General features: G+C 33.4%; 1 protein-coding gene across 1 annotated transcript; it reads left to right on the top strand.

The window, feature by feature from the left end:
- The first annotated feature begins 1,448 nt into the window (after positions 1-1,448).
- On the top strand, positions 1,449-20,011 carry LOC124447022. Its single transcript, XM_046997920.1, is given in 33 exon segments — positions 1,449-1,552; positions 1,758-1,984; positions 2,203-2,337; positions 2,991-3,125; positions 3,823-3,993; positions 4,133-4,291; positions 4,378-4,551; positions 4,659-4,817; positions 5,241-5,414; positions 5,880-6,065; positions 6,235-6,408; positions 6,482-6,625; positions 7,469-7,654; positions 8,078-8,254; positions 8,568-8,732; positions 9,598-9,801; positions 11,810-11,889; positions 12,200-12,252; positions 12,499-12,644; positions 13,260-13,550; positions 13,785-14,063; positions 14,607-14,900; positions 15,059-15,352; positions 15,579-15,887; positions 16,067-16,356; positions 16,747-17,050; positions 17,053-17,096; positions 17,195-17,289; positions 17,688-17,844; positions 18,006-18,063; positions 18,206-18,480; positions 19,005-19,185; positions 19,414-20,011. Coding segments are annotated over 31 exon segments (5,748 nt in total). The 5' UTR covers positions 1,449-1,552; positions 1,758-1,984; positions 2,203-2,300; the 3' UTR covers positions 19,767-20,011.
- The last annotated feature ends 1,293 nt before the right edge of the window (positions 20,012-21,304 follow it).

The raw sequence follows: 21,304 nt of genomic DNA, 5'->3' as shown, positions 1-21,304 counted from the left end.
ATATTTCGTTGATTCGAGATAACTTACATGAAATGGCAGAGGATTTCTTCGTCTTGTTGAATGTATCAGATGAAAATGTCAACATTACAATGGATAAAACAAATATAACTATCTTGGATTCTGATGGTATGTGTGTTCACAGTGAAAGAAAAACATTAATATTCGAACGAAGATTACTGTACGCATGCTTTTACTGCATTTTCATGGTTCAGTTATTTTTCAATGCATATATAATTAACAAGAAAGATCTATTGTCGACCTCTGTCTGTTCGAAATGTGTCTTCATCAATTGAACTTTTTTCTTAATCTAGATGTTGCTGTTCTTTTTGAAAAAAATCATTACGTATTTCATGAAGGCAAACTCGTGTCTGTACCTATAAGTCTAGACAGAAATATAAGTATTCCTGTGAACGTCAGGTAACTGTTTCATGTATTGTCTTGTAACTGGCATTCGTGATGTTTGATTGTACGTTGTGATATCATGGTTTTCAAATCTTGACTGTAATTTTTTGTATTTGAAAACATTTCTTTTCGATTGCCAGATAATAAATGTAGTAAGTTTGTATAGTAATAAAGTAGTGAGCTGCAAATTTTGTTCGCTATTATATACAATACAATCATTATTGAATTATTTCGAAATCTACATTCTTACTGTTATTATACTGTTAAAATTTAACGAGCTGTATGTGATGAGTTGATTCTGTTTTGATTCTGAGTCAAAATGAATTTTTTTGGCATCACTGAATCATATTAATTTTCATAGCAATGGTTGCTCTTTCTCTAGCATCGTCTCAGACTCGTTCAATGCAACAGCAAAAGAAAACAGTGATTACAATATAGTAAATCCGATAGTTGTGTTTAAACCAAATGATGGGAAGAAGACCATTGGATGTAATTTAACTATTTTCGATGATGGTCTCGTCGAAAGAAATGAGACATTTTTTCTCGAAACTTCGCCAAAGACAAAAGGAAACAAAGCACGAAAGTTACCATTATATCTAAAATGGTATGCTATAAATATTGTTATGCTTTATGTCAATTAAGGTGCTTGTTCTATGGTTGCATAATTGTACATTTGAAAATAATTTATCTTGCTCCTGTTGTGGAATCGATTTTGTAGTATATGTTTTTGTCGATATCGAGCTGCTACTGCGTCGAAATGTCAGTAAAAAACAACTTAGAATAGTTTTGTTAGCTAAATTGTGTGTTAAGCTAAACATTTCGTGATGAACGACGATTTTTTTCAAAGTTAACATGTTTTTTCTGCATTATTTTTTATGTATTGGTCAATGTTTCTGATTTGCAAAATGTTTATTTTCATCCTTTTATATATATCTGTTGAAACTCTCAGCTGACAAAAAGCATTAGAATTGTTTTGTTTACACGTGAGTGAAAAGAAAGTTTAAAGAAAATGTGAAAAGTTTAAACGTTCTTTCTTTTCAGTTGCTACAGTGAATTTTTCTAAAAGTTTTTATTCAGTTTTGGAAAACAATAACAACGTTTCAATTGAAGTAATCCTTCATGGTAACATTACGTTCGACATAACTGTCAAGTAAGTAACTACGATTTTCGTTCATTTTCTTTCCTTTAACGTTATACTGTATATTATTTATTCACACACATCATCAGTATACTGCCTTCCCACAATTTTTAACTCAATTTTTCGTTCTTTTCATTTGGAGATTCTTCTAAAGTGTAAATAATTTCATCATCAATAATTAAATGAAAAGAAATGTGCTTGTATTTAAATCCTTCAGTCTAGTTACAAAGAATGGCTCTGCCGAAGAAGGTGTGCATTACAGAAATCCAACAACTAACTCCATAACATTTAAACCATCTCAACAAGAGATTAAAGAGATTAAAATACCCGTCATTAACAATAACATCAGTGAATCTGAGAAAAACTTTATAGTAAAAGTTGAGTCGTCCGATCTGAATGTAGTCAGCAACGAATCAGCCACCATCTGGATATTGAAATATGATCGTAAGTAACCATATATCAACGTAATCAATGTAGCTAATTAAGTACAATAATCTTAACGAGTTTTATTTATATCTGAAACTATGAATTTGAGAGTGAATTGCAACAGAAGTATTTCATTGTTATTGCATTTAGATTTTCACGACACAACATATTTCTTGCTTTGAAAATGAACTTCTTGTTAATGAAGTTGATAAAATGTTTATTTAATTTGTATATAGTTTTCACTGAGTGGAGTGGCTGGAGTAATTGCATTTGTGGTGTCAGAAATAGAACCTGCCGCTATCATTGGGCAGTAGGAGATTGCTTTGGAAAGCTCATGGAAACAGAACCATGTGATATTTCTTTTTGTTCTGGTGAGTTAGTTTGTTTATAAATGAGTTAAAATATTTTGATAAATCTGCATGATGTTGCATCTTAAACATTACAAAACTAACTGCCTGGAATCAAACGTTTTCTTCCCCAAATGTACGTTAATTTGGACGATTAAATTTGTTTTATGCTGGCATGGTTTTCTATGACTTCTTTTTTCAGAGTCTTTGCACTTTCCATATTCTTATAGGTGTAAAACGATTAATCATTCATGCAAAAAGACAATTTGCGAAATTCTTGGTATTGAAATACTCTTTACTCTTTGCTCGGTGCTCGTTGCAATAATGCTCAAGTATTAGTGTTGGCCATTTCAATTTCAAACACGCTGAAACGTGTAAATCTTTAAACTCTAAATCGCCAGATGTGATTATTGATCAGGCATTGAGTTAATGACCAAGAAATTAAACAAGGCCCTTTCTGTTGTTACACGATTGCAAGACTACGTATGTGGTTTAGGGATCAACTACATTGATATTTTGCGATATCTCAAAAGTGCATGATAAGATTATCGGTATTCCCACTGTTCTTAAATTATTCAATTGACATTATCCAAGATTGGATGGTTTTTCTATGAGACTTAAAATCTTGTCAGTTTTATAATGAAAGATTTAAAAGTTGGGAGTTTTTTGTTCTTTAGATGATAATAAAGAGTGGCCAAACAAGGAAGGGTGCAATGTTACATGTATGACTCCCGTTGAGACAAAAAATTGTTTGAACACTACTCAATACTCTTCCAACCTTCCAGTGAAATGTCCGTTTCGACATTGTCCAGGTAGAGATTTATCCTTTTATCTAAACTTACAATTTTATGCTTGTTTAATGTTTAACTTACCAAATTTTAAGACTTTTTTATCACTGCATAAATCGGTTATCTCCACACACAAAAATTAGGTATGATGTTTAACCGCAAAAAGTTGCTTGAAAATTAGTGAAAATACATATGTAGCAAAATGTTTGTATTTCAACAAATGTATGTCGTGTTTAAATAATTGAAACATTTAAATACTTAAGTTTACTTGCTCTTAGTGAAGCTTTATATGCATTAATTTAATTATTTATAATTAAATAATTGAAACGTTTAAATACTTAAGTTTACTTGCTCTTAGTGAAGCTTTATACGCATTAATTTGATTACTTATTCTTAAATAATTGAAACATTTAAATACTTAAGTTTACTTGCTCTTAGTGAAGCTTTACACGCATTAATTTGATTATTTATTATTAAATAGTTGACACATTTAAATACTTAAGTTTACTTGCTCTTAGTGAAGCTTTATTCGCATTACTTTGATTATTTATTATTAATAATTGACACATTTAAATACTTAAGTTTACTTGCTCTTAGTGAAGCTTTATTCGCATTAATTTGATTATTTATTATTAAATAATTGACACATTTAAATACTTAAGTTTACTTGCTCTTAGTGAAGCTTTATACGCATTAATTTGAATATACCATTCAATTACAGTCGATGGTTGTTACAAAGAATGGGGGAAATGGTCACAATGTAGTAAGACATGTGGAAGTGGAAAAACCCATCGTACTAGACAATGTAGTGAACCTCTGTATGGTGGGAAAAACTGCCATGGTGATATTTTCTATGAAGAAAAAATATGTACAAACCCAGTTATTTGTCCTGGTAAGATGCGATTATTAATGTTTTTTGTGCAATGATTATTGATGATGATGGCAAAATATCGAATCATGAATGAAATAGTCGACACAAAATAATCAATACAAAAAATTAAGTCACCTTAAGATATATTATTTTGCGTTAGACGAGTTTAATTTTACATCATGGAGTGAATGGAGCATATGTAATGTATCTTGCAACTTTGGACAAAGAATACGTACTCGAGTGTGCAAAGAAGAAAGTAGTAAATTTTGTAAAGGAAGAACTAATCAAACCGAAACATGTAATGCAGGCCCATGTCCTCGTAAGTCAAATTTTTCAGTGTGCTTTTTATCAATTTTCACAAAGGCGATGCTTATAAATGTGCTTCTAAATGCTATGCTTTTTCAGAAAATGGTAATTGGAGCACTTGGTCAGAGTGGCCATATTGTCCAGGTTCTTGTGGAAGTGCAATTTTGAATCGATCACGAACATGCAATAACCCTCCTCCTAAACACGGCGGAAATAATTGTTCTGGTGCAGCAACTGAAGAAATGGCCTGCAACCATACAAAGCCTTGTACAAGTAATTTTAGCTGTATACATCATTTTGGCTATCACAGTAACCACGCAGTCGATTTGATGGCGTTTTTTTTAACTATTCCATTGCTTATCAATTACAATATTTTATAGATGAAAGTGGGTTTACTGAATGGAGTACGTGGTCGCTTTGCAGTAAAACGTGCGATAATGGCGAACAAGTTCGAGAGAGAAATTGTAGACCTGGTCAAGACATGTATTGCACTCTTGAAAGTTTGCAAAGAAAACAGTGCTTTGAAAAAGCGTGCCCAGGTTTGTTCTATTCCATTTGATTTACGTATATATGAAACAACAAAAGTCCAAAACTGCTGAAAATAGCACATAATATAGAGAGTACGAGTAGGAGTACGAAATTCGACAGTTTAAGAGAATGGCACGAGGAAGTTTGTTGACGTTGTCGCTCATTGTCGCTCCGTCAAAATTTTGTTTTATATATAAACAACAGAACGAGCTTTTGGAGCTTTGAAAAGATAGTATACCATGAATTAGGTAGTAGCAGCATTATAAGCATGTGGATAAACATCTGGCTGCAGGTTTTCCATCATATCAAACTCGATTTTCAGGTTTTTTCCCTATTTATTACCTTAACGTGAACACAATTGATTTTTACGACTGAACTGACTTCACAAGACGTGGTGCTCTTTAAAAGAATCTGTTTGTTTTCTTAAATTTTAGTGAACGGTGGTTGGTCACAATGGGGTGAGTGGAGTCGTTGTAGTTCCTCATGTGGTTCAGGTGTAAAATATCGCGTGAGGTTATGTAACAGTCCTAAACCCGACAACGATGGCCTTAAATGCTATGGAAAAAACAGAGAAGAAGAATCGTGTGTTATGCCTGAACTATGCAAAGGTTTGTGTTATTTTTTTATGCAAAATTGTTAATTGTTGAATGTTCGGTTCAGTAATATGAAATATTACAGCTGAACCGCTTTTACTGGATCTTGTCGTAAAAAACATGCGACAAATAAAAGTCAGACTGCTTACAAGAAAGAAATTTCTCGACTTTGATTAATCATTGTGCATTGTGTTTTACAATTTTGTAATTTTATAGCTAACATAAGATAACATTGCTTTCAAATTACATAGACAACTGTCAATGATGATCATGTAACGACCTCATAACGACAATCAAATTATTACGTAGACAATCCTCGATGAAAAACATCTACTGCAACCTCATAACGACAAACCCAATTACACTTTTTTAAGTAATCACTTATTCAGAATGAAACATCTGCATGCTGGTATTTTACTTAGTTTTGCCCAAGTGAATAGTTGTTTGAGCATATTTTTCTTATGTTCTTGTGGATTTTAGTGGATCATTTTTACACTTCATGGGGAAATTGGAGTGCGTGTAACGCCACTTGTGGTTATGGTACTAAACAGAGATTGAGAAAATGTACTTTTCTGCCTAAATACCCACCTGAAAATCCTAATCCAATATGTATATCACCAGAAAAAGATTATCAATATTTGAGCTGCTATGATAAGTCATGTAAAAGTAAGTGTACTCCCCCACTGATTAACGAATGAAAATTATCTTTAATTATCATCCTTCATTCTTATTAGTTAAATCCTGTATGAAGAAAAGTCATTAAGTTACAATTTTACGTATATTTTATTGCGAATGAGATACTGTAATTTACGTAGGCATGCATTTTTTATTTCAGTTGATGGCAATTTTAGCCATTGGTCATTCTGGTCATTGTGTAGTGTAACGTGTGGAGGAGGTATACGCAGAAGGAAACGAATGTGCGATCATCCTTCTCCAAAATATGGCGGAAAAGATTGTCCCGGAAAAAGATTGGATGTGCAAGATTGTAACGCAAGTAAAACCTGTCCAGGTGTTTACAAGATGTTTGAGATTTTCGTGATTATACAAAAAATGTTAACTTTCCTTAAACATTTCTTTTTCAGATGACGATTCGTACAAACCTTGGACTTCCTGGTCAAACTGTTCACGTGGCTGCGAGGGAACTACGACGAGGAAACGTGATTGTAAAGAAAACTGTTCAATTTCTCAAAATCAGACCAAAGAATGCAACACTGAACTGTGTGTTGGTATGTTTAAAGTAAATGCATGACGTTTGCTTTTTGGAAATGAAAAATTTTATTAAGAGTCCTATTATTTTGGATAAAGTTCGAATATTGACAATATTTAATGCTATAATATGTATTTTATCATAAAATATCTACTACAGCATAGGTTGTCTTTGTACTGCATAATTTGTCCACTCTACTATATAAGTAGTCCATTTGTAAGTTGTCTGCAGAACATGCAGAGTGTATAGAAGTAGATAGTTGGAAAAACGTTGCGAAAATAAATGGAGCGCGTGGTTTCCAAAAACCGTTAATGGAAATATGGAGTTGGACTTGTAATGATTCATCTTTTCGGATCAATTTACCGCAACCAATTAACAATTATTAGATCATGTTTAGCATGATATCAACATAATCAGACTTCCTTAACTTAGCTTTGGTCGATAACAGTGACATAACATTTTTCTGTTTTAGTTTGTTGCCAGCTTGAATTTATGCCCGTTCAAACCTTTCTTCTGGGGAGCAGAATGGAATGAGAACATACTTTATACGTATAATGCCGACTTTTACCCAATAAATTTCTGTTTGCACACGAAAAAGAGAGGTTCCATGCTCCCCTGATCCCCCTACTTCATAGTCCCTGAAATTTTCTTTTAGATGCAGCATTCCAAGTCCAACTTACTTATTTGCACCAAAGGTTTTTGATAAAATTTACGCCCTGATGTATTTAGTGACGTTTTCCCAACTGTCTAATTTTTATACATCCCGTAAAGTGTAATTTGTCTTCTCGATGATAAAATTTGTCTGTTAATTGTTATAAGTCGTCTACTCACTTGAAATCTAATTTCTGGGATTCGTCATTAGTTAATGGTAGCTGGTCAGAATGGACAAGTTGGTCATTGTGTGATCTGAATAAATGTGGCGAACAAAGCGAGCGTAGAAATCGAGTTTGCGACGATCCTAAACCACAAGCTGGAGGAGAGCAGTGTATGGGTGATGATTTTGAGACGATGCCATGTCGATATGGACAACCTCGACCATGTAATAAAAGTACGTTTTTCCTTGTTTTTACTTGTTTTCCTGATCAATTTTCTGCAAAAAAAAAAAAAACCGAAAATTTCAATTTCTCCCTTAACCGTAAATGGATATTGCATGTTTGAAAAGCTATATGGACAAATGGTGCGCGATTTTTAAACATTTTAAAAAAATCACGGTGATGATGTACATGAAACGTTTCAACTTTTGTTTATACTCAAGAGAAGTGGGAGCGAAGTTCAGTGGAGAGAATGAGTGGAAGCGTAATCCAAGAATTGGGATTCTCAGTTTTTGATCGGCACGCTCAGTGTCCCCGCTAATTTTCGGAAAAATCAACGCTTCCCTTGTCTCCGCTCACGACTGTCATAATTTTCTTCTGTTGTCTGAAAGTTTGTGCGATCCTTGGAAATCCAGGCGTATTTTAACTTTTCTATATAGAAATTACCCGCGCTGGTTGGACGGATTGGTCTTGGTGGAAAATTTGCTCAAAGAGTTGTGGCAAAGGAGTAGAATCAAGATATCGCAGATGTATCAACCCACCACCAACATCTGGAGGTTTGAAATGTTCTGGCAAATCGAATGAAACAAAATTTTGCAATGATTGTCCTTGCCCAGGTAATTACGTAATATTTTAACTGAACTATAGCAGACAATATAATTTTATCGGAAGTGAAAAACAAAAAAATGGGTGATGAGAGAATAAAACAAACATTATATGAAAATAACATAAAATATTGAAATAAGAATTTGAGGCCTGCACATGCTTTTCCTCCGTTACAAAATGTGGCATGTACACGATTTCCCTAGATCACAAAAACCTGTAAGGCAGATGACTTGCTAGAAGACCTGTATTAAATAATCAACCTGTCTAAAGAAATCCCTGAAGATTAATCCCTTAATACAGCTGGGTTTAATTTTATGTTTTCAGTTGATGGTGTATACTCCGAATGGTCGAATTGGACAGCGTGTTCGCAAACGTGTGCAAATGGTACAAGAAATCGCAGTAGAACATGCACACCTCCGATGCACAAAGGAAGGAAATGTCAAGGCGCAAACTTTACGAGGGAGAATTGTAATCCTAATCCATGTCCGAGTGAGTTATTTAATTTACGTCGTTATTCCTAGCTTGTATAGACTTGATGTACTTACATAATTTTGATCTACGAACTTCGATTAATTATTTTCCATCGAAAACATACCACTGAATGTAGTCGCAGAATATGCAAAGATGGTCGAAACTAGTTTAGATGAGTTGATTAAGTTCTTTTTTTACACATCATGTACTATTTTTATACATTGACTACCATTGTAAACAACAAACTATATAAATGAAGTGAAAGTTGACGTTTTTAAACGCTCATTATATTTTGTAATGTAATGGCAAGCTTTAATTTTGGGAATATCAGCGCAAATCAATGACTCTGCAATGCGTGATCTGATGATTTGAAAATTACTCTTATATCTGTGATGATTCGTAGTCATGTCTTTGTTTTTGATTTCAATTGTTGCAAGATGCAAAGATAAAAGCAATATTTTATTTGTAATAAAATCCAAGAAAACTCCTGCCATGTGAGCGGATGATTGTTTTAAATTGATCTTTTTCATTTTTCTTAAAATTTTTAAGCGACTTTAGCCCCCCACACAAGAAGTATTTTGTAAAGATAGATTCAATGTTTTACAGAGGTTCTGTTGCATAATATTTCCAACTGTGAAAACACCTTCAAAAACATTGTTTATAGCCATTGTCTATTAATTAGAACAGTTTTTGGAACCTAGTCTAAATCGATGGAACATTTTTACGCGACTAAGAAAAAAATTTTCACTGTGGTTATTGGTCATGAGTCTGGTGCTTATACATTTGTGAAATAATCAATGAAACTATTGATTCAATAAAATACATGTGCATATTATAACAAGCTGCAAACGTTGTTGATTTTTTTCTTTCACTGTTTTGACAGTTCATGGTAATTGGTCATCTTGGTCAAGCTGGTCTTTTTGTAATAAACCGTGTAATAACGGTTCTTCCGAAAGAACTCGTTCTTGTACTAACCCAGCACCGAAATATGGTGGCAAAAATTGCTCTTGTGATGAAACTTCTGGAAGTAACAATTATGGAGACTGTTTTAAAGAAGTTGACTATTGTAACGAATTGACATGTCCCCGTAAGTTCACTATTTTAACATTGTAAAGGATGTTGAATTTTGTAACATTGTAAAGGATCTTTGCGTAAGTTGCACATTGTAACATTGTAAAGGATGTTTATGTAAGTTCCACATTGTAACATTGTAAAGGATGTTTATGTAAGTTCACCATTGTAACATTGTAAAGAATGTTTACGTAAGTTCACCACTGTAACATTGTAAAGAATGTTTACGTAAGTTCAACATTGTAACATTGTAAAGGATGTTTACGTAAGTTTATTATTGTAACATTGTAAAGGATGTTTACGTAAGTTCACCATTGTAACATTGTAAAGGATGTTTATGTAAGTTCACCATTGTAACATTGTAAAGGATATTTACGTAAGTTCACCATTGTAACATTGTAAAGGATGTTTACGTAAGTTCATCATTGTAACATTGTAAAGGATGTTATGGAAGCTCACCACTGTAACATTGTAAAGGATATTTACGTAAGTTCACCACTGTAACATTGTAAAGGATGTTTACGTAAGTTCATCATTGTAACATTGTAAAGGATGTTTATGTAAGTTCATCATTGTAACATTGTAAAGGATATTTACGTAAGTTCACCACTGTAACATTGTAAAGGATGTTTACGTAAGTTCACCACTGTAACATTGTAAAGGATGTTTACGTAAGTTCATCATTGTAACATTGTAAAGGATGTTTACGTAAGTTCACCACTGTAACATTGTAAAGGATGTTTACGTAAGTTCACCACTGTAACATTGTAAAGGATTTTTACGAAAGTTCACCATTGTAACATTGTAAAGGATGTTTGCGTAAGTTCACCACTGTAACATTGTAAAGGATTTTTACGAAAGTTCACCATTGTAACATTGTAAAGGATGTTTGCGTAAGTTCACCACTGTAACATTGTAAAGGATATTTACGTAAGCTCAACACTGTAACATTGTAAAGTATGTTTACGTAAGTTCACCATTGTAACATTGTAAAGGATGTTTACGTAAGTTCATCATTGTAACATTGTAAAGGATGTTTACGTAAGTTCACCACTGTAACATTGTAAAGGATGTTTACGTAAGTTCATCATTGTAACATTGTAAAGGATGTTTACGTAAGTTCACCACTGTAACATAGTAAAGGATGTTTACGTAAGTTCCACATTGTGACATTGTAAAGATGTTTATGTAAGTTCACCATTGTAACATTGTAAAGGATATTTACGTAAGTTCACCACTGTAACATTGTAAAGGATATTTATGTAAGCTCAACACTGTAACATTGTAAAGTATGTTTACGTAAGTTCACCATTGTAACATTGTAAAGGATATTTACGTAAGTTCACCACTGTAACATTGTAAAGGATGTTTATGTAAGTTCACCATTGTAACATAGTAAAGGATGTTTATGTAAGTTCACCATTGTAACATTGTAAAGGATATTTACGTAAGTTCACCACTGTAACATTGTAAAGGATATTTATGTAAGCTCAACACTGTAACATTGTAAAGGATATTTACGTAAGTTCACCATTGTAACATTGTAAAGGATATTTACGTAAGTTCACCACTGTAACATTGTAAAGGATATTTATGTAAGCTCAACACTGTAACATTGTAAAGGATATTTACGTAAGTTCACCATTGTAACATTGTAAAGGATATTTACGTAAGTTCACCACTGTAACATTGTAAAGGATATTTATGTAAGCTCAACACTGTAACATTGTAAAGGATATTTACGTAAGTTCAACATTGTAACATTGTAAAGGATGTTTACGTAAGTTTATTATTGTAACATTGTAAAGGATGTTTACGTAAGTTCACCATTGTAACATTGTAAAGAATGTTTACGTAAGTTCACCATTGTAACATTGTAAAGAATGTTTACTTAAGTTCACCATTGTTACATTGTAAAGGATGTTTACGTAAGTTCAACATTGTTTTCATAATATCTCTACGTAAGTTTTCACGGTCGTAACTCGACTGTAAATGAATTTATGTGTACATTATGTACTTTATAGCTGTGTTGGTACGGGTTGAAACAGTTGTTCGCAATGTTACATCATCCGATTCTAATTTTAAGAAAGAATTTGCGTCATATGTAAGTGAAGTCTTCAGATTTCTATGAGTCGTTTGTTTGTTGCTGAGTCAATAATTTATGGTAAAATATAATGACGTAATTCATATTACTCGTAACATGTTAAAATGCAATAGAGATGCTTTATTGATCATGACTTTGTTGCATTTTACTTCAATTGTTTCCTAACAATTTTTGTCGATGGCTTAAATATTCTCAAATACCATCTCACTTACCAACATGTGTTTATGAAACTCTTTTTGGTTTCAAAGTTCTCCTCTTACGAACGAAATTCTCTTGAAATTTTTATTTCATATCTGTTCATTATATTTAGATCGTGGAATCATATGGAAATGTTACTCCTGTGGTCGGATATTATAATCTCACGTAAATGAAAACATACAATATTTATGCAAGCACGCATGTGCATTTTTTTTTGAAACGGAAAATGTTTGGTTGGGGATTGTGACGTCAAATTTATATAAAGCCATTATTAATTAATACATACATGTTAAATATAACTGTACTAATGTACCTAGTTCTTATTACCTATATTTTCTCACCATACGAAGTCATTGCATATAAATTAATGGTCAAATCATTATAAAACCTTTGCTTATCCATTAAATTTAGCCTTGAAGACAATACAGCGTATTTTGTCGTTACTGTTGGGTTTAACTTCTCAGATGGAGATCAGCTGCCAATTCTTCGGGATATTTTGGATCATACACTTCACGGCTACTGGAATATTAGTTTAATGTCCATGAAGTCTGATGTTGGTAATGTGTTTGTTCGCTTGTTTTTCATCTAATGTCTTAAGATTAATCTTATTTTTTGTTATTTTTACGTGATAGTAGGTTGACCCATGCACTTACTGCCCTTTTCTTAGTTATAAGAATAAATATTTTCTGAAAATTTTTAAAGATTTATTTTAAACTGAAATGTTGCATAATGCTACTCCCTTCTTCGAAACTATAAAGCTTTTGTTCTTACTGTATATGCTCGCTTAAACGCCGCGGCGCTTATTTAATTTTCCGATTCCGAATGCTTATCCGGGATCGGTGCTTAAGTGTGAGCGGCGCTTATTAAAATTTTTCAACCAAAGTTTCACACCTAAAATTTTTATTGCTCCAAAAAAATATCTCTATCAAAATGTATTTAAATGATATGATATAATATGGCTTATCTTAATATTTCGCTAGCTATTGTGAGTAAGCGCCTCACTAAAGTTTCTCAGTTAAGGCGCCCAACCGGAAGCAATGCTAAATAACTTTTCTGGATCCCGAGTGCGGCGCTTAAGTGGGAGCGGGGCTAAAGCGAGAATTTATGGTAGTCCATTTTCCCACTCTAGGGGAGCATTTTATTTACTTTCTGTTTACCGTATTTTCTTTTAGTGTATTCAAACGAGCTGCAAATAACAACCGAGTCTCTAACTTCAACCAGCATCCGTGTTACCTGGACTTTGTCCGAAAAAACGGAGATAGTAGAAGGAATTATGATCTTTCATAGAACGATGGATGGACATGCGTCATTTGTTCCTAGTTCACAACCTCCGTCGTATCAGGGAAATTTCACAATAGAAAATCTCAAAAAATACACCAATTACAAAATAACAGTTTCTCCGGCTACAAAAAATGGCACAGGAATACCAAGTAATTTTTCTACGTTGAGGACGTTAGAAGATAGTGAGTAAACAAACACTTATCTTGTTGATCACTGAATTATTGAAGATTTCAAGCGTTGTATCTATCTTTAAGATTGATATATATGTACAGAATAGACTTTTAATCGGCTTTGATTGCATGATATTTGTGTTGATGAACTGCCCCTGCCTAACTATAACAAAACTATTGCTTTGATGCTGACAAAATTTTATTATTAGTTTCTGTAATTATTGATTTTCAAATTCTCATTTACAGAGCCTAGCAGAGCTCCAGAAATACAAGTTCATTCTCCAAATACATCATCACTAATTATTTCGTGGAATCGTGTTAACAGCGAGTATTTGCACGGCATACATCGCGGTTATTGTATTTATCATAATAATGAAATGATACACATAAATAATACTTCTGTACAAATGAAATTATTGGAAGGTTTTAGACCTTACTCAAAACACACGATTCAAATAGCTGCTAAAACATCTCCTGGTTGTGGAATATTTACTCCAATGGAAACATACTTCACCGCTGAAAGTAGTAAGTTTTTTTTTTAATTTTTGTGATTTATCGAAATCATATAATTTCTTCTTTGGGTTTCAGCTTATGTTTATTTGTTAAAACTGAATTAAGCAACTATATTATTTTAAAACACGCAATTTAATGTCTGAATGAGCTTATGCAATTAACCTTTCTATTTTCAAGAGCAAGAGAAGTAATAACATCGTTAGCTGTAGACGCGTTGCCAACGGTTTGCTGCGGGGTTGGGGCTTAGCAGTTGTGATACTTCCTCTCTATAATGATTATTTGTTTGCAAATGAATAGTTTGTCGACAATGCAGTTTGAGCTTGAAGATGTCGTTACAAACAATATAAATTCATCTGCAAGCCAACAAAATTAAACTCCACCCCTGAATTAGTGTAATCGGGATGGCCTTATTAGCATCACTGGTTTAATGGTTTCTACCATCAAATTCATCGTTATTCGAAGAATGCGTCTCAACAACAATAAGTTACTTTTGTAGTTATTTGTTTGATAAATTTTCTCTGAAAACTTTATTGAGCATGAGTTATTGTTATGTAGAACCAGATGGGCCACCAAACAACGTCTCAGCCTGGAATGAAAGCTCTACAAGCGTGAAAGTAAGCTGGCAGGAGGTTGACCCAAAACTCAGAAATGGTATTATAATTGGCTACAATATAACGTACAACTCTTCTCGTGGTCCTAGTGGAAATATAATTCTTAATTCATCAAAAATATTTCATCTTGTCATTGAAAATTTGTCTGAATGGACATGGTACACTGTCTCCGTCTCTGCCTATAATAAAATTGATCATGGACCGTCGTTTTCAGTTGATGTGAGAACCGACGAAGGAAGTAAGTGTCATTTTCAATATAGAACCCGATGAACCAGATCTTTTATGATAACAGAAAATACGTCTCAAAATTGCATTGCTGGATTTGTGATTCCAAAAACAATGTTATAAAGCTGATATAATTATGTAAAGAGGCTCATAACATGAAATCTTCTCTAGCTCCTCGCGATCCTCCCGACGTTTTTGAGGCAAGAAACTCTAGTTCATCAAGTATCTATCTGAGATGGCGTTCTCTTAATAATTCTGTTAAAAATGGAGTATTTTTGGGCTACGAAGTTACTTACATCCCGTTGAATTATAAACATGCGAAAAGCGAGACGATACGTTTAAAAGAAACGGAATACAACATTACTGGCCTTTTTTATTATTGGCAATATAAAATTTCAGTTGGAGGATACACAAGATTTGGAGTTGGAAAACAAGCAGTGCTAACAATTCGTACGGATGAACACAGTAAACGCTTAGTTTTATTATTTATTGTTTGTTTTTTTGCATGAAATAAATTGAGACAAAAGTGCCATTAGAAAACCGGCCAAAAATATGATTTGTTTTTTGGATTATCTAAAAAACTTTTTTTACATATATATGTTAAAAAATAGTAGAAATAGTTACTTTCCAAATGAAATTTACCAAATTTTCCATAAAAAGTATAGTTACAAATTTCTTTTCTGACATTTAGTTCCAAGACGCTCTCCTGAAAATGTCCGTGCCGAGGTAGAAACCTCGACTAGTATCTATGTAGATTGGGCAAACGTTACTTCCAACTTCGTTCATGGAATACTGCTGGGTTATAATGTCGCAATTCAGAGAACAAAGGATGAGTCAACACGCTATGTGGATGCTCCTCCCGGTGAAAAGGATAGACCCATCTATGTGACAAATTTGAAAAAGTACACGGAGTATACAATTTGGGTGCGTGCAAGAAATTCGAAAGGCATAGGTCAATTGAATTCTCCCGATGGTTTTCGATTGAGAACTAAGGAAGATGGTATGTTCATTTGCGGTCACAGCTTTTTATAAACCAAGATCTAGAACAAGAAGGGGGTAGAATAAAGTTATTCATACTGATGCTGAGTATAGGTTTTCAACCAACATTATCCTTCAAGGAATAAAGCTCATTGTGCTGCTCGTTATGAATGATCACTTCTGCATTTGAAATTTTTGTAGCACCGGATGCAGCACCTTCCAATATCAGAGTTTCATCCATGGTATCCATTTCAGTTATAAAATTACAATGGGATAAAATCCCCGAGGATAAAGCAAACGGTATAATACGTGGATACTATATTGAATACACAGCAACCAATCTAAATGGTCAAAATGTGGAATTAAATGAAAGGGTGACGAAGACAGTCCGTGTCAGAGGCAATCGCGATTCAATAGACTTAGAAAATCTTACACCTGGATCATCTTATGATATCACAATATTTGGCTACACAATTAAAAACGGAACAAAAGTAATTTGAAGAACGGACGTAAGTGTACACTTGTGCAATTACTACGATGCCCTTATTGTTGTTTATACTGTTTTAATGTCGATTTTATTTTGCTCTTGACTTCCATTCTCAACTTTCGTGATAAAGTATCCTTAAATTTGTCTTACATGTAATATCACCTAAGGACTTCACATTATTTAACATCTTTGTTTGCTGTGACATTTACAGATAATTTAATGAAAAGCTTGAAGTTTCAACAACATTATTGATTTTATAGGTACCTGCAATTGTCCCGAATATATAAAGTTAATTGGTGGAATATTCCTCCATATACGGACCAAAGTATAGAGAGTCCTGGAGGTATATTTGCTCATACAGTCGATTTTTAATTGACATGTGTGGAGATTGTAAAATGGTCATGGTAAGAGTAAACCTTGTTACCGTCCGGGCTGCAATCAACCGTCTTCTCGAAGACGTCGAGCAATCGACTCGTACCATCAAGAAAGTTTTCAGAATTTTTTGAATAATATCAATGACGATGTAGACGTCAGTTTTCCTGTTCAAGGAAATAAGTATTTGACACATCATGGTGGTATTCAGCCATATGTTTCAGTCGTAGAAAGTACTGGATCAGTTTATTTTACTGTCAAAAAAACCCCATCAACTGCTCATGTTATTGTGAACGCTGCGGTTGAGTCCATTCCATTGTTACTTTTATTCTGCTTTTATCAATTCTTGCCGGTATGATCATTTGGATATTGGTAAGCACGTTTATTTATCTCTTCCTAATTTTTATTAATCAAATCATAAAATGCTTATGTTGCACTTCTTCGATATGTTTGTTTATGTTTCTTGTTAGGAGCGTTCTTCAAATCCTTACAGTTTTCCATTGTCATTCGTGAAAGGAGTAAAGGAAGGATTTTGGTGGGCTTTTATTTCAGCCAGCACTGTCGGGTATGATAAATAAATTTCAACCTTAGACAGATATAATGCAATTTGGAAGACAAAGATAAGAACTCCAAAGAAAAAGTAATACATTTATAATCCGATGAAAATTGCACTTTTTTCAAAATAATTTGGATAAATAGTTTAGGTGGAAAACTCTTAGCTATATATTTTATGATAAATTGTTTATAAAACTAATTATACGTTAGTGCTAACGTTTTTAGACTATAGGATATTGGAGTTGAATGTTTGCTTAAACTTTGACAAGTGACATTTAGTTTATTATCCAATACTTTGAAAATCACTGGAATAAATTTGAGTGAATGATTACCTATAGAGCAATGATTTATCCTAACGGTTTTTAAAGAATGCTTCTGGACGTTACTTAAGTATTTTGTTTGTTTTAGTTATGGTGATAGACGGCCAGTTACAATACCTGGTAAGCTTTTTGCCATAATCTGGATATTAATTGGTAACGTCATTATCACATTACTCACCAGTTGGATGGTCAATTCGATTACTTTGGTCCTTGTTGAACAGCGTTACTCTATTTACGGTTCAAAGGTGGGTTATGAAAGAAACAGTTTTGCACAAATTCTAGGCTATGTATATGCTACAATACCCAAATTTTTCATTTTTGATTTTTTTCTACAGTTTTCAAACCTAACTTTGTATGTAACAATTCAATCATTTTTGATATATTGATCTGTAATGATACCTCGTAGATTGCAGTTGTAGAAAATTCGACTGAGTACGGTCGTGCAGTGCGGAAAAATGGCCTGGGTAAGAAAAAGTTTTTTATTTTATTCTGTTTCATTACTTTTTGCATACATGGGTTCTAGTAAACTATCATTTGTTTTGTTTTCATCATGAAATTTATGAATATGTAGATGTTGCGTCTAATTTTGATGCTAATTTGTTCCAGTGGTAGGATATCCTAATGTGGACAAAGTTATTGAAGCATTGAAGAAAGCTAAAGTAGACGGTGCATTGCTGGATATGTATGCTGCAGCGACAAGAAAAGATTTGTTTAGTAGTGGTGAGATCAAATTGAATAGACAGGTCCAATATCCATCTGGATATGGTATTGTTTTATCGGGAAGAATGAAAGAGTCAGCGCCAATGATAAGGGAATGGTTTAAAGCAAAAGCTAGTGAATTATTTGAAATCATTCAAAATAACACTGATGTAATAACTCAGGTAAATTACTCACGATAATCATCAATAGACGACTTACAACATCAATGTACTGTGGACCTAGTTTACAATGGACTATAGCCATCTTATTTTTATTTGGAATTCTTGGATTACAACCAACCTCCAGGGAATCATCAAAGAATGTGGTTTGCCCACACCGGCTGGTGCCAACAATAGCATGAAAACCTTTGTGTTAAACCACCAACGTGGCGGCCGTGACTTAACATGCACACCGAGAATATATATTCTTCTTGCTTTTTATGTTTTTATTTATTTTTAATCTATTCTGTTATTTTCTCAACTCAAAATCTTCTCAAATTAAAAATTACATAATTCAAGTTTTAATTTTTTGCTCACAGGAAAGTATTGTCGATGGCCAGAATTATTGAGAAAACTTAGGACAAAAATTCCCAGACTGGTCCCTCCTGACAATCTAGAAACTCTTTTCTCAATCTAAAATGTTACGCAGATTTCGATGAACTGTCAACAACATTTCCAATCAATTCTATTGTATTTTCGTCTTATAGAAAAACAACAGAGTAAAAGAAGTGGCGTCGATAAAATCCGGTTTATTTGATGTGTCATCTCGAGCTTTTCGATTGAGTATTGTCATTATATTTTCAATGCTTGCGTTCTGTTTCTTGGCTGGATTGTATTGGCAATACAAATACCACTACAAGGCTTCAAAGCTCCGACTTCAACTACAAAGTAAGTTTTCATAGAACCTACTTGCAAAATGATAAAGTTAATCTTTCTCTCGGAGAGCAATTTTTGTTATGAAAAGAGGAGTTGCCTGAGCTTTTTCATTTATTTTGACTTTTTAACGCTGATATAGCCTACACGTGTTGCTAATATACGACCATATATGTGTATTAAATGATCACTGATTTTCTTAGTTCATCCAACTGTCTATTTTCACTCTTTTCTTCCCTCCAGGTGAAGCACCTTCTTATCCCAAGTACAAAATATTGCGAGAGGATTTCAAACGATTACATGAAGAGGAATTAAAAGATCTTAAGAACAGATTAATCATGTTAAAGGCAAAGCATATGAAAGAACTGAAGCTCTTAACCAAACTTAAAAAGGAATCAGTTCACTCTTTGCCCACATCCTCACAGAATAAACAAGTGTCTGGAAGCGTCAGCTTTGTACGAAGTACACTTCGTCTTCCTCGTTGTTCTGCTTCCGTTGCACCAATTTCAAACTCACAAACCAACATTGCGTTGAAAGTTATGGACTTAGATGAAGGACATGGTGCAAATAAACTGTCCGAAGATTCTGAGGTTTAATGAGTGCTGTTTTGATCTTCATGCAAAATTGAATGTTTTATAGTCTGAACTTTGTTACCTGTAGTTTTAGTGTTTATAGTAAATGTCGTACTGCATGTTGTAGTTTAAAAAAGATGACTTTGTCTATAATGATGAAACCTAATATAGGTAAAACTATATGTATTTAATTTCTGGTTTCTTTACCTTTAAAATTAGATTTAGCCTACATAATTCGATTTAAAATCTAATACAGCTGTCAGTCTAAACTGCCAATGTTTCAATTTAGTAGCAACCTCTCTTCTCCATTTCTTGGTTACCCAAGAGGAGCCAGAGATTTTTAATTGCCCCATACGACCGTCAAATTAAGAAATAAAATCTCTCATATAAACCGAGTTTTACCCAAAAACTGGAGATAAGCAGCTTCAATATAACAGGGACAGGTAGCGTTCCAGTGGCTTTACCCATGTTACCATACGCTTTGAATTAAATATTGACAAATAACCCATTGGACCTCATTGGACCTCATTGTCATGGACTCTACCCCAAAATTTTAAGGTCAGTGAGTTTTGTAGATTTCAGGGGGGGGAGACGTACCGAAGTATATGCAACATTATATCGGAAAAAAATAAAACTATGCTAGTTGAAAGTATTTTAAAAATTGAAAGTCTAGTCAGACTAACATAACGGCTAAAAAAAAGATTTAATTCACAGATCAAAGTGCATGTCTATTAATTACACTGGTCAACAAAAGAAACTTTTAAAAGGTGTCTGATATTTTTGACTGATTTACTATATTTTGCTATGCTAAATCTAGAAATAACATTCATTTTGCTCTCGGAGGTCAAATTTTTTTGCAAATTTGAATTTAAAATTATGCGACTTTAGTTATATTTTTTTAAAACAATGTTTTCAAGATTTACATGTTTTCAAGATGTTTCAAAACAAAATGTCAGTTTTTATGATAAAATTGCAGTATTCCAAGAAAGAATCATATACACTTCATGTACAGTACATGTAACTAAAAATGAAAACTTAATGTTTGCATTATTACGGTCTAAATTTTCGTTTTTTTGATTGTCGCGAATGTTTTGGTGCTTGCACATCTCTTTTTAAATTCCAACAGTAGTCCGCCATCATCACCATGTCCCACCTTTCTCTTAAGTCATGGTGAAAGCGCTCTCCTTGCTCATCGCTTAAAGAGCCAAGATTTTCGGGATCAATACCAGCTTTTAATTTTTCAGTTGACAAATTGGGAAGGTTTTACAACGAAACTGAAAACACCGTCCATCTTTATCCAAAGTTTTAGTGAATTGCCTTATCAAACCGAACTTTATGTGCAGTGGAGGAAATAAAATACGTCCCCTGTCAACTAGAGGCTTGTTTATCACATTTTTTGCTCTACAACTTGCAAGCTCTTCACGTACTGGCCATTCTTTTTCACGTAATGATGAGTACGATCCCTACTATCCCAGAGGCATAAAAGTATGGGTATTTGGTAAATCCAGACTGTTGACCAAGCAAGAAGTTGACCATTTTAAGTCAACGCAAATCAGCCATTT

Source organism: Xenia sp. Carnegie-2017, unplaced genomic scaffold (assembly GCF_021976095.1).
Source record: "Xenia sp. Carnegie-2017 unplaced genomic scaffold, XeniaSp_v1 HiC_scaffold_22, whole genome shotgun sequence".
Taxonomy (NCBI): domain Eukaryota; kingdom Metazoa; phylum Cnidaria; class Anthozoa; order Malacalcyonacea; family Xeniidae; genus Xenia; species Xenia sp. Carnegie-2017.
The sequence above is the reverse complement of the archived record's forward strand: the minus strand, read 5'-3'. Positions and strand labels throughout refer to the sequence as shown.